This window comes from Peromyscus maniculatus, chromosome 3, assembly GCF_049852395.1.
Source record: "Peromyscus maniculatus bairdii isolate BWxNUB_F1_BW_parent chromosome 3, HU_Pman_BW_mat_3.1, whole genome shotgun sequence".
Lineage (NCBI taxonomy): Eukaryota > Metazoa > Chordata > Mammalia > Rodentia > Cricetidae > Peromyscus > Peromyscus maniculatus.
In genome coordinates, this window is record NC_134854.1 from 130,252,454 (window position 1) to 130,268,777 (window position 16,324).

Consider the following 16,324-nt stretch of genomic DNA (forward strand, 5'->3'; position numbering starts at 1 on the left):
AGTGACTGTCCATTCGCCACAGCCCGCCACTACATCTGCCTGGCATGTTTTCCCTCACACATGGGATACCCTGGCCCAGCCAGCCAGGGCTTCCCTTGTGCAGTATCATAAAATATGAGAGTGATAAAACAGAGCTCCAGTTGAAAATGTAGAAAAAAAAAGTAGGGATTCACAAAGTACTGAGAGTAAGTTATTTATTGCTCAATCAATCTTAAATGGGACACCTATACCAACACCCCCTGCTTCTCACACCAAAGGCTTGGGAAACATTACCAAATAAGAGACAGAAAGAGCCAGAGGATGGGAAGGAGTGCTGTAAAATGCTGGCTTTTGGATATGGCATGGCCATAGCATGCATGAACTCACTGTAGCTATTAAGCTACCCACAAGGTTACTTGAGGGAAGAGCATTCACATGAGGTGCTGTGGGATAATGCTTTTGTACACTGGTTAAATAAAATGCTGATTGGCCAGTAGCCAGGCAGGAAGTATAGGCAGGAAAAACAGACAAGGAGAATTCTGGGAAGAGGAAGGCTGAGTCAGGAGTTGCCAGCCAGCTGTCCAGGGAGCAGCATATAATGGCGCATAGGTAAAGCCATGAAACACGTGGCAACATATAGATTAACAGAACACGGCTCTGTATGTTGTGAATGTGTTGCTCGAATTGATTGATAAATAAAACACTGATTGGCCAGTAGCCAGGCAGGAAGTATAGGATAGGTGGGATAAAGAGAGAGGAGAATTCTGGGAAGGGAAGGCTGAGTTAGGAGATGCTGCCAGCCACCACCACCATGAGAAGTAAGATGTAAAAGTACCAGTAAGCCACAAGCCACGTGGCAACTTAGAGATTAATAGAAATGGGTTAATTTAAGATATAAGAACTAGATAGCAAGAAGCCTGCCACAGCCATACAATTTATAAGTAACACAAGTCTCTGTGTGTTTACTTGTGTCTGAGTGGCTGTGGGCCCGGCAGGACTGGAGAAATCTCCAGCTACAGAAATGGGCTGAGTTTAAGTGTAAGAGCTAGTCAGTGATAGGCCTGAACTAATGGCTGAGCAGTTTTAATTAATATAAGCCTCTGTGTGTTTACTTGGGGAACATAAGTAGGAGAGATTTGTCTTGACTGCCAGCAGGCCAGGACATAGAAAAACTTTCAGCTACATGATGGGGTGAGGGGAAATATAAGAGGAATGAACATGATCAGGATACACTGTTTACAAGTATTAAACTGTCAAAGAATAAAGAAAAGACATTCTTTTTAAAAAAAATAGGAGCTAAGACATTATAGCATGTTGGGTGAGGAAAAACCATCAACCCACTGAAGTCCCAGATACAAAGAGATAGTTAAGAGGCCCACAGAGATGACAAGTCTAGTGGAAACAATCTGGCCTTCAATGTAGTGGTAAGGGGTTACCCCACTCTCCATCCTTACCAAGACAAGACTAAGCAGTCTCAGGCAACTAACCCAAAATCAAAGCCCAGATTTCATCCAGAATTCAGTGTCCCCTCTCCTCTGTCAGAGAGTTGTGAACATAACTAAGAGGGCCAAAGTAGAGGCTCTGGTAGTCCCTGCCTGTCCCCATAGCCCTATTCAGGTTCAAGAAGGGACAAGGAAGGCACAAAACAGCTTCAAAAGGAAACTATGTACCTGGGCTTTGGCTCCAGCTTCTAAGACATCAATGAGACAAAACTATCGAATGCCTCATGAATGATAAGGATCCGTAGTCAAGAATTATGAGATTCACTCTCTGTGGAACAAGGCCTGTGATACTGATGTTTACCACTAGCTCAGACCAAGGGCCCAATAATGTTGCTCAATAAATGCAGATAATACCATGATCTGGTCCATTAAACAAGGGGAGTTGCTGAGGGGAAGAATTAGCATAAAAGGAAACATTCCCACTCAGGGGTACTTAAAAATACTAATTAGTTCTCATTTGCTGAGTGCTGGCCATGCCGCAGGCACAGGGCTCAGTGCTACAGTCTTTCTTTTTAATGGAAGAATACAAAGCTGAATTTTTTTTGTTGTTGTTCTTTTTCTTTCACAGAGCAGGAAACAGAATCAAAGGATTTCATCCTTTTGCCCCAAAGCCACTATACCACCAGTGATACATGTATGCAGACCTTCATCTGAATCATTTAAAAACTATCCTCCCAACTGCTTGACTATCAGCTGTAGCACCTTCAATGGTTGCCTATTTTACCAACCAACAGCAATAGTTGACCACATTGCCCATTCCCTGAGAAGAGCTTGCTTTATCCTTAGGGTAATTTACAGATACCTTGGTTAGGGTTTCTATTGCTGTGTAAAAACCATGACCAAAAGCAACACGAGGAAGAGAGCACTTATTTCACTTACAACTTTCAGGTCACACTTCATCACTGGGGGCATGGGGCTTGCCAAACTCAAGGGAGGAACTAATACAGAGGATGCTGCTTCCTTGCTTGTTCCTCATGGTTCAATTAGCCTGCTTTCTTACACAACCCAAGACCCCCTGCCCAGGATGGTACCATCCCCAGTATGCTGGGCCCTCCCACATCAATCATCAATTAAAAAAAATGTTCCACAGACTTGCCTACAGGCCAATCGGATGGAGGCATTTTCTCAATTGGGGTTTCTCTTTCCAGATAACTCTAGCTCATGTCAAGTTGACAAAAAACAACAGGGACAACGGATGAAGGGTAAGCCCAACAAGGATGACTCACCTCTGGCCTTGTAGCATTTTGAACGCTGCAAATGGAGACACAGCTACTGACCTCTCTATTCCATTACTTAACCACAGTTGTTACTGAGAGCAACAGAAACAACATTACTGAGAACAAATCTTTGCTGAAAACTGAAATACTCTTTGCTTTTTTGCTTCAACATTGGCAGCCCTATCAAGTGTCATATACTATGAAAAAGATAGCTCAGAAAAACCCTGTTATTGAGTAGACTCAAGTAAGGAACATAATTTGTAAGTCACTCTCTAAAGGCCCTAACTGGTTAGCCCAAAGAAATTTTATGTACATTTTTAATTCTCCCATAAGGGGGTGGAGATACAAAGCAAAAAGAAAAAGGAGAAAAGGGAACAAGTATGTGCATACACGGGAAAGAGTTAAGGTACTGCTTCAGGGGTGAGGCTGCTGAAGACAGTAGCCATTCCAGGTACCAAAGCAACTATACACAGTGTGTGTGTGTGCTGTGGCAGGGGGACCTTCTTCTGAGTTCCAAAAAAGTCAGGCCCTGCCGTTCTTGTCCTTGGGTCCCTCTATCTAGCAGAATGAAGTGCTGCCATTGTCCCAAGGCTTCTTCTATAGATGGTATCAGAGCTCCCAGAGTCAAGAACAAACAGTTAATCCAGGCTCCAGCACACGCACAAGAAATCTCACCACCCACAAATGGACCTTCACTTGCTTAGCATCCAATGTTTCCCCCAAGAACCTCCTTGATACCAAGGCCTGTTTACTATATATATCCCTGTGTCATCCCCCAGAGCAGGGACAGCCCATAACACCATAACACAGTGAGGATAGTGGAAATGTAAGCTGACTCTGGAGCTCCAGAGTTCTGACTTCAGCTCTCTCTGTTTGGTGTCCTCTCCACTTACAAACAGCCAGATGTACTGAAGATAATCACTGAAAAGGAAGGCTACTACAAGCTGAGCATCTCTACCCCAAGCTGCCCTCACGTTAAAAGAAAACATTTCAAGTATCCATATACTGAAAGTCTGATGGTTCAATTACATAAGCTGTTTGTTGTACAAAGTTGTTTAAAATATTATTTAAAATCACCTTCAGATGTAAGCTATGTATGATATAGAAGCATTTCATCTGCACACTTAAGAGTCAACCCCTAAGATTGTAGAATGTGTACTCAAATTTCCCAAGATCCAAATTTTAAATACTTCAAGTTCCAAGCAATTCAGTGTGCTTCTATATGTGTTCTGGACATTTTTTTTCCCTGACATTTTTTTTCCCTCACTGATGTTGTTCAGAAGAAGGTAACTAAATTGCCCTAATTGTAAGTTACACCAGATGCAATAGAAGAAGGGGATATTTACCCCCCAAAAATTAAGACTAAGATTCAAATGACTGCCTTCAAGGATCTGAAAAACTTTCACATTAGGAGAGAAAGCAGAATGAGAACCAGAGGGCTGATGTTCCAGCAGATATGTTTGGCTGCACACAGCACCTTTACACAGAAGGGTCCATAGAGCAATGCTCTGCCCTAGGAGTTGGAGACTTTCTACAGCTCTGGAGGCTCTCAGCAAAAGGCTGCAGGACCATGGCTCCAGGGTTATCAGTGAGTCCTGCATGGCTGATCTCCCTAAGAAAGAAGGCAGGGAGGGCACTGTTCAGTGTTCTACACCCTGCTCAGGAAGAGGCAATGTGAGCTTCTGAGAAAGAAATTTTATGATGAAGTGGAAACAAAGGTTGTATTATGAAGATGGAAACAAATGCCATGATAATTAGCATTCACCCTTTTCACTTAAGAAGCCTCCCACCCTGATAACACATTGGAAATGTAGTCAAAGGTGCTAAATATTGGAGCTCTATACATTCACACTGACTTCTGTGCCTCAGTAGCTCTTTTGTGCTAGATGAAACAAACAGTCTACCCCAGAACCACAGAGACAAACAGCAATGGAGACCCATGAGTACTTCCTCCAGATTTCCAACTTCCACTAGGATGACATCATTATTAATTTTTGAGGTTATAATTTAATGACAACTTTTCTCTCTTCCCTTTCATCCTTCCAAACCCTCTCATATATCCTTCCACACTCTGAAAATTATTTTCTGAAAAGTCCCAAGAAGCCAACAGTACAAACACCTTGCTTTGCCCTTGGCACTCATTAAACATCTTCATAGTCCATTAGTTGTTAATCAGTGAACTCTATTAACACAACCACACCTTTTCATTTTGAACTCTCAAACTCCAGAATATGCTCACCAAGACACGTGAATAAAAGTCTTCTAGCAGGTAAAAATTCCAAAATAACTTCCTGTTTCTAGTATAGACTAGGTACTCAGTGTATGCTTGATGAATGGCTATGCCTATGGCTGGATCCTGGTAGGCTAAGACATCATGCAGGTAGAGGAGGACTAAGAGACCATCAGCAGCATGTGGCTTTGTTCTACAATCAGTGGTAAGAGGCCGCAGAAGGGTTTGTGGAAGAGAGGTAAGCAAGCATAACATTTTGGACCTACAAAGTAAAGTCAGTCTGAGCTCTACACCAATCAAACAATAGTCAAGAGGTGTCTGGACAGTGCCAATAACTCAGAACATGCTGATTTCAGACCAGAAGATGGATATGTGTCCCAAATCACTTCATGTGTCATGTGCAGATAGGTGAGGGTTCAAAGAGAAATCCTTAGGAACAAGCGAAGTATAAACATTTCATGCCATAGAAAGCAGAAAGGATGGGATTATTATAGCCTCCCTGACTAATTCCCTACCACCTCAAAACATGCCAGAGCAAAAAAACACACTCCCTAACTGTCCAGAGCTATCTAGTATAATATATGGTCAAAATCCATGTTGACAGAATCTCTGGCTAAGCCTTAGCAGGCAAGAGAGGAAGAATGTGTCTGGGCATACCTTGTTTCCACTGGACTGTCACAAGCATGGAAGCATGAGCAAGGTTTGTATTGTAAGGATGACTGAGGAGTAAGCCAACTGAAGAAAAGGAGGTGAAAAGAGCAAGCAATTGGTATTCATAAGTATGTCTTCCCCTTTGCTTCCACAGGCCAACATTCCCCATTATCTCTGCTGACAGAGGTATGTAACATTCCAATTAGATAGACAAACCATAACTTAATGATAAAAAAAACAATATTTTTGAGACACAGAAATGGAAAGGGTTTTCACAATGAACACATCTAATTGCTGTGGGATGTCTTTCTGTATGCTGTGAATAAGTGTTGCTCTGATTGGTTGATCAATAAAGCTGTTTGGCCAACGGTGAGGCAGAATAAGGTTTGGTGGGACATTCAAACTGAAGAGACAGGAGAAGAAAGGAGAGTGAAAAGAGATGCAGCCCACCGCTAAAGGAGCAACAAGATGCCAGCAGACTGGTAACACCACATGGCAACATATAGATTAATAGAAATGGGTTGAGTTAAGTTGTGAGAGCTAGCTAACAAGAAGCCTGAGGCATTAGGCCATACAGTTTGTAAATAATATAAGCCTCTGTGTGTTTACTTGGGACCAAGAGGCTGAGGGACATGGGTGGGAGAGATTCATCCCAACAGTGGGGCCTGGCAGGACCGGAGAAATTTCTGGCTACATCTAATCATCCAACAACTTCATCAGGTGGGTACTCTTATTTCCAACTCATACATAAAGCTCAGGTGCACTCTAAGTTGAGCTATATTACACTGTTGTTCAATGTAGAGTTAGAAAAATACAGGTTACTCTGGCTAGCCCAACACTAGAACTCTCCTCCTGGGAGTAGGGCAGGGGATGGGATGGCTGTCTGAGCCAGGCATGATGGCATATTCCTGAAATCACAGCAGAAGCTGGGGGATTTTAGTTTGAGGCCAGCCTGGGCTGTAGAATGAGATCCTATACCTTGTCTCAGAACAACCAACCAACAAACCCTGTCTAGATGCGACTGTGTCCCTCCTTCCTATCAGAAAGATGCTACAAATCACACTATCCCACCACATCATCAGCTGCACATCAGCAAGGTATCTGGTATCCATAGTGACTAAGCAGGGGTAGGAAATCAGAACATTAAATAAACACTACTTTTTTTTTTTAGCTCTACATTTTTTCAAAGCACTATGTACTGTCACAGATAGTATGGAGCCCAGATGTTAGCAAATGAGAAAGACAAAAAAATACAATTTTTTTTGAAATATGTATATTTTATGTGGTTAGGATATTATCATAGCAAATGGCCACACTTTGGGTTGTCTGTGCCGGTGCTCTGCAGGCACCTACAGAGGACTGACAGATGGACACACACACACAAACAAGCAAACTAAACTGATCCTCATGGCACATGGCCAAATGCCTTATTTTCTTTTGGGACTCTGTGTACAAAGCATGCAGGGCTGTTTCTACAGCCATAGATGACAGCCCAATAAAATAAAAACTAATGATTAACTTTTGCTCCCTAGAGGCCACTGAGTAAGAAAAAGATATTTCCTGAATAACCTGTGCATAGAGACAGCTGACTTTTCCCAAGCTTCCTGAAGCAGTTTTAAAACTATTTGCTATGGGCTAGTCTTGGAGGTCAGACTCTGGGTTGAAATGTTTATATAGGATCTTGGGGTTAAAACTCTCCATGAAGATGTCTGTTTCCAACTTTGCTTCTGATACACCTGGAGTCTGAACAGAGACTGAAGTCTTTCAGGTCTACAGATCTGGAACTGGCATTTCTGTGGGATTAATGATTATACGCCAGGGCTTTTGCCAAACACTAAAGATATACAAGCCATTAGGGAAGAAAGGCCAATGAATTAGGCCCTCAAAGAGAAATAGCAATTGATCAAACCAAGCAAGAGCCTCTACAGCTGCAAGAATTGCAGGGCACAAATCCCAGAAGGGGTTCCCTAGAGACCTGTCAATTCAAACGGTAGTGGGTGCTAAACAACTTCCAACCCACTCACAGCATAAGGAATCAGAAATCTGGAGTTCACAGCCCTCCAAGGAGTCTCCATGGTAAATCCCATCTCTCAGTTGGTACCTTGAGGAACCAAGGTGAACCGGCAATGGGCTTGAGAGAGACCAAAGCGAAGATTCAGACATTCCAGTTCCTAACTGGATTAGGCTAACAGGACACGGGGGCAAAAGTAAAGACTCTTCAGAGAAAGACTGCACCAGCTGTACCTCAAAAGCTTGCCACAGCTTTCCACATACAATGGCTGGTATTCAATCAAAAATAACAACGTACCTGTGAAAACAAGATGTGGCCAAAAAACAAGGATAAAAGGAATGCATAAACATGATAGCCAAATGTTTCCCAACAGGTGGACACACTGCAAAATGATGATGGGGACTAGAAAAACAGCTCATCATTAAGAGCACTGGCTGCTCTTCCAGAGGACCAGTGTTCAATTTCCAACACCCACATGGCAGCTTTCAACAGTCTCTACATCCAGGTCCAGGGAATCTGATGCCTTCTTCTGACCTCCATGTGAACAAAACACACACATGGTCCACACACAAAAATGCAGGCAAAGTACATGCACACATAAACCAAAATTTTTTGTTAAATTAAATATTTTAAATAACTGAAAAAAACTGAGTAAAAATAGCATTAAATATGAAGCAGGACAGATGAAATGTGAAATACCGACAACACCAAGTTCTGATAAGAACAACTTTGGTTTTCTTATCTTCTTTCTTTGGTTAAAAAGAGAGAAAGGCAGCTGTATAGGTTCCTGTTATGCCGTTTTGTAAACTTTCTGGACTTCTGTAACATCTCATAGTTAACAGATTTAAAAAGAACTGATTTCCAAACTGGTTGTACAAGCTTGCATTCCCACCAGCAGTTGAGGAGAGTTCCCCTAGTTCCACATCCTCTCCAGCATAGGGTGTCTTCAGTGTTTTTGATCTTAGCCATTCTGACAGGCGTAAGGTGGTGTCTCAGAGTTGTTTTGATTTGCATTCCCTGATGATTAGGGATGGTGAGCAATTCCTTAAATGTCTTTCTGCCATTTGAGTTTCCTCTGTTGAGAATTCTCTGTTTAGTTCTAAAGCCCATTTCTTAATTGGACTGTTGGGCATTTTGATGTCTAATTTCTTGAGTTCCTTATATATTCTGGATATCAGTCCTCTGTCAGATGTGGGGTTGGTGAAGATCTTTTCCCATTCTGTAGGCTGTCGCTTTGCCTTGTTGACCGTATCCTTTGCTCTACAAAAGCTTCTCAGTTTCGGGAGGTCCCATTGATTGATTGTTTCTCTCAGTGTCTGCGCTACTGGTGTTATATTTAGGAAGTATGCCATTGCCTATGCCAATGTGTTCAAGACTACTTCCTACTTTCTTGTCTAGCAGGTTCAGAGTAGCTGGATTTATGTTGAGGTCCTTGATACACTTGGACTTAAGTTTTGTGCACGGTGACAGATATGGATCTATTTGCAGCCTTCTACACGTTGATATCCAGTTATGCCAGCACCATTTGTTGAAGATGCTTTCTTTTTTCCATTGTACACTTTTGGCTTCTTTGTCAAAAATTATATGTTCATAGGTGTGCGAATTAATGTCAGGGTCTTCAATTCGATTCCATTAGTCCACATGTCAGTTTTTATGCCAATACCAAGCTGTTTTTATTACTGTAGCTCTAGAGTAGACGTTGAAGTCAGGGATTGTGATGCCTCCAGAGGTTGTTTTATTGTACAGGATTCTTTTGGCTATCCTGGGCTTTGTTTTTCCATATGAAGTTGAGTATTATTCTTTCCAGGTCTGTGAAGAATTGTGCAGGTATTTTGATGGGGATTGCATTGAATCTGTAGATTGCTTTTGGTACAATTGCCATTTTTACTATGTTAGTCCTGCCTATCCATGAGCATGGGAGATCTTTCCATTTTCTGACATCTTCTTCGATTTCTTTTTTCAGGGACTTAAAGTTCTTGTCATATAGGTCCTTCACTTGCTTGGTTAGTGTTACCCCAAGGTATTTTATGTCATTTGTGGCTATTGTAAAGGGTGATGTATCTCTGATTTCCTTCTCAGCTTTTTTGTCAATTGTATATAGGAGGGCTACTAATTTTTTTTGAGTTGATCTTGTATCCTGCTATGTTGCCGAAGGTGTTTATAAGCTGTATCAGTTCCTTGGTGGAATCTTTAGGGCCACTCAAGTATACTATCATGTCATCTGCAAATAGGGAAAGCTTGACTTCTTCCTTTCCACTTTGTATCCCCTTAATCTCCTTATGTTGTCTTATTGCTCTGGCTAGAACTTCAAGTACTATATTGAATAAGTATGGGGAGAGTGGACAGCCTTGCCTCATTCCTGATTTTAGTGGAATTGCTTTGAGTTTCTCTCCATTTAATTTGCTGTTGGCTGTTGGCTTGCTGTAAATTGCCTTTATTATGTTTAGGTATGTTCCCTGTATTCCTGATCGCTCCAAGACCTTTATCATGAAGGGGTGTTGGATTTTGTCAAATGCCTTTTCTGCATCTAGTGAGATGATCGTGTGGTTTTTTTTCTTTGAGTTTGTTTATATGGTGTACTACATTGACGGACTTTCATATGTTGAACCACCCTTGCATCCCTGGGATGAAGCCTATTTGATAATGGTGGATAATTGTTTTGATGTGTTCTTGGAGTCTGTTTGCCAGTATTTTATTGAGTATTTTTGCATCAATGTTCATTAGGGAGATCAGTCTGTAGTTCTCTTTCTTTGTTATATTCTTGTTTGGTTTAGGAATCAAGGTAATTGTAGCCTCATAGAAGGAGTTTGGTAATGTTCCTTCTGTTTCTATTATGTGGAACAATTTAGAGAGTATTGGTATTAACTCTTCTTTGAAGATCTGGTAGAATTCTGTGCTGAAACCATCTGGTCCTGGGCTTTTTTTGATTGAGAGACTTTTAATGACTGTTTCTATTTCCTTAGGGGTTATTGGACTATTTAAATAGTTTATCTGGTCTTGATTTAACTTAGGTATGTGGTACCTATCCAGAAAATTATCCATTTCTTTTAGATTTTCCAATTTTGTGGAGCAGAGGTTTTTGAAGTATGACCTGATGATTCTCTGGATTTCCTCAATATCTGTTGTTATGTCCCCTTTTTCATTTCTGATTTTGTTGATTTGGATTCTCTCTCTGTGTCCTTTGGTTAGTTTGGATAAGGGCTTGTCTATCTTGTTGATTTTCTCAAAGAACCAACTCTTTGTTTCATTAATTTTTTGTATTGTTCTCCTTGTTTCTATTTTATTGATTTCAGCTCTCACTTTGATAATTTCCTGGCATCTATTCTTCCTGGGAGACTTTACTTCTTCTTGTTCTAGAGCTTTCAGATGTGCTGTTAAGTCACTAGTGTGAGATTTCTCCAACTTCTTTATGTGGGCATTTAGTGCTATGAATTTCCCTCTTAGCACTGCTTTCATAGCTAGAGGAACTCTCCTCCACTGCTGGTGGGAAAGCAAGCTTGTACAACCACTTTGGAAATCAATATGCCGCTTTCTTAGAAAATTGGGAATCAGTCTCCCCCAAGATCCAGCTATACCACTCTTGGTCATATACCCAAGGAATGCTCAATCATACCACAAGAGCTCTTGCTCAGCTATGTTCATATAAGCATTGTTTGTAATAGCCAAAACCTGGAAACAACCTACATGCCCTTCAACCGAAGAATGAATAAATAAAATATGGTACATATATATACACAATGGAATACTACTCAGCACAGAAAAACAATGACATCATGAGGTTTGCAGGCAAATGGATGGATCTAGAAAAAAATCATCCTGAGTGAGGCAACCCAGACTCAGAAAGACAAACATGGTATGTACTCACTCATAGGAGGATACTAGATGTGGAACAAGGATGACTGGACTGCTACTCACATCACCAGGGAGGCTACCTGGAAAACAGGACCCCAAGAAAGACACAGGGATCGCCCAATGACAGAGAAATGGATGAGATCTACATGAACAGCCTGGACATGAGTGGGAGTAATGAAGGGCGAGGGCCGAGGGAAAGAGAGCTTGGGGGAACGGGAGATCCCAGCTGGATCAAGAACAGAGAGGGAGAACAAGGAATAGGAGACCATGGTAAATGAAGACCACATGAGAATAGGAAGAAGCAAAGTGCTAGAGAGGCCCACAGAAATCCACAAAGATACCCCCACAATAGACTGCTGGCAATGGTTGAACTACCCGAACTGACCTACTCTGGTGATGGGATGGCCAAACCCTAATTGTCGTGCTAGAAACCCCATCCAAGGACTGAGGGATCTGGATGCAGAGATCCATGGCTAGGCACCGGGTGGAGCTCCGGGAGTCTAATTAGCGAGAAAGAGGAGGGTTTATATGAGCGAGAATTGTTAAAACCAAGGTTGGATAAAGCATAGGGACAAATAGCCAAATGAATGGAAACACATGAACTATGAACCAATGGCTGAGGGGCCCCCAACTGGATCAGGCCCTCTGAATGGGTGAGAGAGTTGATTGGCTTGATCCTTTTGGGAGGCATCCAGGCAGTAGGACTGGGTCCTGTGCTCATTGCATGAGTTGGCTGTTTGAAACCTGGGGCTTATGCAGGGTCGCTTGGCTCGGCATGGGAGGAGGGGACTGGACCTGTCTGGACTGAGTCTACTAGGATGATCTCAGTCCTGGGGGGGGGGCTTTACCCTGGAGGAGGTGGGAATGGGGGGTGGGCTGGGGGGAAGGGGAGAGGGGAGGGAGGGGGGAGAACAAGGGAATCCGTGGCTGATATGTAGAACTGAATTGTATTGTAAAATAAAATAAAACTTAAAATAAACAATAAATAAATAAATAAATAAATAAATAAATAAAGAAAGAAAGAAAGAAAGAAAGAAAGAAAGAAAGAAAGAAAGAAAGAAAGAAAGAAAGAAAGAAAGAAAAAGAACTGAAAGGTGAGTCTGCAGAAGGGATCAGCAAAAGCTGAATCATTTTTGGCTTTCAGAGTCATATTTAAAAGTTAACCTTTTTTCATTGTGCAAATAGTAAGGAGCCATTCAAACCCAGGTATGCTAGTACAAAGCTGAAATTCCAGCAGCGCACTAGAGGCAAAGGCATGAGGATTCTGAGTTCAAGGCCAGCCTGGGCTATATAGTGAGCTCTAAGCCAGCCTGGGCTATGCAACAAGACTACAACTCAAAAAAAGAAAAAAGAAGAAAAGAAAGGAGGGAGGTAGGGAAAGAGGAAGGGAGGGACAGATGGACGGACGAATAGACGAACGGAGGGACAGAGGGAGCCATGTGTGAATTTAAATGGAAAGGGGGCAATGTTAGATTTTTTTTCTGCACAAAGACCATTCTAGATTCAAGAGACGAAGTAACTGATGAAACAATGATGACAGCTAATTTACTGGATAAAGAAAGCTGTAAAGATCTCAATGACGGCATCAATGATTTGGGGTTTAGTTCCCAAAATGATGAGTTGCAACCCATCAAATCAGAAAGCAAATGAGGCCACTGTGACAAAGATGAAATCTAAATGGGACGATTTCATTGGAATAAGGGTGACATCCAGGAAATAGCCTGTGACTGGTGAAAGGGAAATGTGAATTTTCCTACAAATCCTTAGAAGAAAGTCAAGCCTATAAAAGTGAAAGCTAATGAGTGCTCAGCTCAACACCAGATGGTCAGATAGATACATTCACAACGTGCCAAAATTCTGGAGCCTTGCACAGCCCCTTCCAAGAATGCAGATGCTTTAATCTGACAGGGAAAAATCTATTTCTGCCTCTGACAGCAAATGCCAAGTCACGTCTTGCCAGGGGAGAGCGTGGCTGCTCCCAACCACAGACTCCCCAAGTATGCACCCTCTCATCCTCACTTAGAGACCCGGGCTGTTTGACCACTACTTCCACCAGCCCTGGCACAAAGAAAGGAGGACGGAGTTTCTAAAGAACTCAGTTTTTTTAATCTGCTTTCCCAAAAAGGTAGATATATATCTCTAGGTTATTCATGAACAGTTCATGTTTATCTGTGAAAACAAAATGAAGCATCTCAAACAGAAACTTATCTGCCCATTCTGAAAACGGCCTGAGGCATGGAGTCCGACAGATTTCTCAGTGACTCGAAACTGGCTAACCTTCCACTGAGAAGCAACTAAAGAATCAATGCTGTTCATCTCTGTCTTCTGTGCACTGCAAAGGGTAAGCATAGAGCATTGCCAGTGGGACTGCTTTTATTACTGTTCTTTGGCCAGACTGATGATGCCTGTTTGCTAGAGATGGAATTATTACATATTCCACCCCCAGTGTGTTCAAAGACAAGAAGTATTCAAAGATGTTCTTTGTAAAGGAGGCACTGTCCAAACACATGTTCATTTCAAATCGCAATTTGTATGTGTGGTACTGGAGAGATTGATTTTAAAGGCAGAGAACTTGCATCCAACACTCTTTACAAAGCAGAGTAAGGAAAACTCAGAGGGACAGGGTGGTCTCCCATTCCCGAAGAATATGGTACAGTCTCCTGTCACACAAATGGGTTCATGAACAACCAGTAAGTGACTCAAGTTCCTGACTCGACAGCTACCCATTCTCATTTTCTCCAAATAATGCTGCTGCATCAAAAATTTGAACCCATCAAAACCCAGGCAAAGAGTTTCATGAAAATGTCATCTACTAGAACTTAACAGCTAATATTAAAACACAAAGAATTTATATATCATATATACTTTGCTCAACTTTATGAGATGGAGCATAGGTAAATGCTCCCAAATAGTTATTATTATCACAATCCAGTGGCATATAAAACAAGACATTTTTATACAGCAGTCTAAAGCTGAAACAAAACCCATGCACTTGGTATTCTTCAGGGAAATGTGTGCATCATGTCAAGATAAACACATGAAATCCTTGCTGTTGTCTGCTTAGAGGGCAGGTGTCACCCCATCAAGTACAAGCCCACTCCACAAGATACTCACGGGGTTGAGTGTTTCCTCAGCAGAATGGTGAACGGTCCACCAGTCTGAGGTCCACTCCCACGCGTTCCCCACTATGTTGTACAAGCCATAGCCATTGGGAGGAAAGGCATCAACCTAGAAATAAAGAGGGAACAACACTGACCAGTTACTCAGCTTGCTTGGTACATGAATGTACCAAGACCTAGTTCTTTCAGAATATGAATATTGATTTTCATCCCCACCTGTCAAAAATCAGTCTGAACAAGAAAAACAAAAAGCCCTGCCACCTCTGTTTTGTTTTTTACTTTAATCACTCAAGGAATTTAGAAACCCAAAGAGCTCTATTAATGAATGGCCTGGAACTGGCAGTTATTTTTAATAGTGACTAACACCAGCTATAAGTATTAAGACTTTATTAGTATGAGAGAGAGAGAGAGAGAGAGAGAGAGAGAGAGACAGACAGACAGACAGACAGACAGACAGACAGACAACGAGAACAGACAAACAGTATTTAGGCCTCCAAAACCATTAACAGGGATATCCTACTATATAAGTATCAATATAAGTCTTGTCACTTAAAATCAGCTTCTGGGGCCACCTAGTGTCTTTCAGCACCATAGATACCACATCAGCTCCCCCCTCTCCACAAGCTCTCTCCAATTGACTACCTTATCTTTTAGCCTTAGTCACTGTCATTAAATAAGGAAGACATTAACTCATTATCCCATGTGTTTCTAATGGCAGGTCTCTGGGATGCAGCAGTCTGTAGCAAATTAAACATTCACCAAGAAATCACAGCACGAATCAGGGTCAGGTCAGACAGTACTGGGTACCACCTACAGACATGGAAGCAAAGTGCAGTTTACGTAAGACAGAACGCAAGAGGGGAAAACATGGATTGAACAATAGTAAATTCAGGTCACTGGACAGTTCATGACTTAAAAATTCTCCCAGCCAGGATTGAGGGTTTAGCTCAGTGGCAGAGTGCTTGTTTGTGAGGCCCTAGGTTTGGTCCCCACAATGGAAAGGGGATGTCATAAAAAGGCAAAGGCATAAATGAAAAAAAAGCAAAAAACAAAAAAAACTTGGGGGAAAACTTCTATCCCTTCTTTTCAATAAACATTTTTAAAAAACCAGTTTGTGATGCAAAAAAGTGGTTATCTTTGGGATTTTCTCCCTCTTTTCATAATTCATGCTTTTCCATACTAACAAAGTAACACTGTAAGAATGAATAAACTAACATTCATCTATGTGGCTTCAGATGGTTTTACATCTACACATGAATACGGAAGCATCTGCTGCTTGGGCAATTCGGAGCATTTCAATCAAAGTTATGAAGCCACGCTGAAAAGTAGTTCAGTGAGATGAGCTGGAAAGCCAAAAAACCCCACCATGCTGCTTCCATAATCAGCGTTTACTATGGAAACAGCCCTGCTTGTGCCTTGGCTCATTGAGAAATGCCATGTGCGGCCAGTACGGGCAGGGAGGGGCTGGGGGGCAAGTGAGATCTTCAAGAGTTTAATGAGAGGGGGAGAAAAGAGAGAGAGAATGCCTCAGACCAAAACTCCAGCTCTGAAGAGCTGGGCATGACAGGCATGACGGCAATCTACCACTAGGGAGGCCCAAACAGGATCCAGGCCATCCTGGGCTACAGAATGAGTTTGAGGCCAACCTGGGCCATATTAGGCTCCCTCCCCCCCTCCTCTTTTTTTTAAAAATACAGCTCTACAAAGCATATTGGGACGAAGAAAGTAAAATGACAGAAACTGCCAGAGAAATTCCAAGGGCC

At 42.0% G+C, this 16,324-nt stretch overlaps 1 protein-coding gene across 2 annotated transcripts in view; it reads right to left on the reverse strand.

The window, feature by feature from the left end:
• Sumf1 (sulfatase modifying factor 1) overlaps positions 1–16,324 on the reverse strand; it is an 85,510-nt gene that overhangs the window by 26,695 nt on the left and 42,491 nt on the right. For both annotated transcript variants that reach the window (XM_015989609.3, XM_006996263.4), the window contains exon 7: positions 14,557–14,670. In XM_015989609.3, coding sequence (XP_015845095.1) covers positions 14,557–14,670 — 114 coding nt within the window. The remainder of the gene's footprint in view (positions 1–14,556; positions 14,671–16,324) is intronic.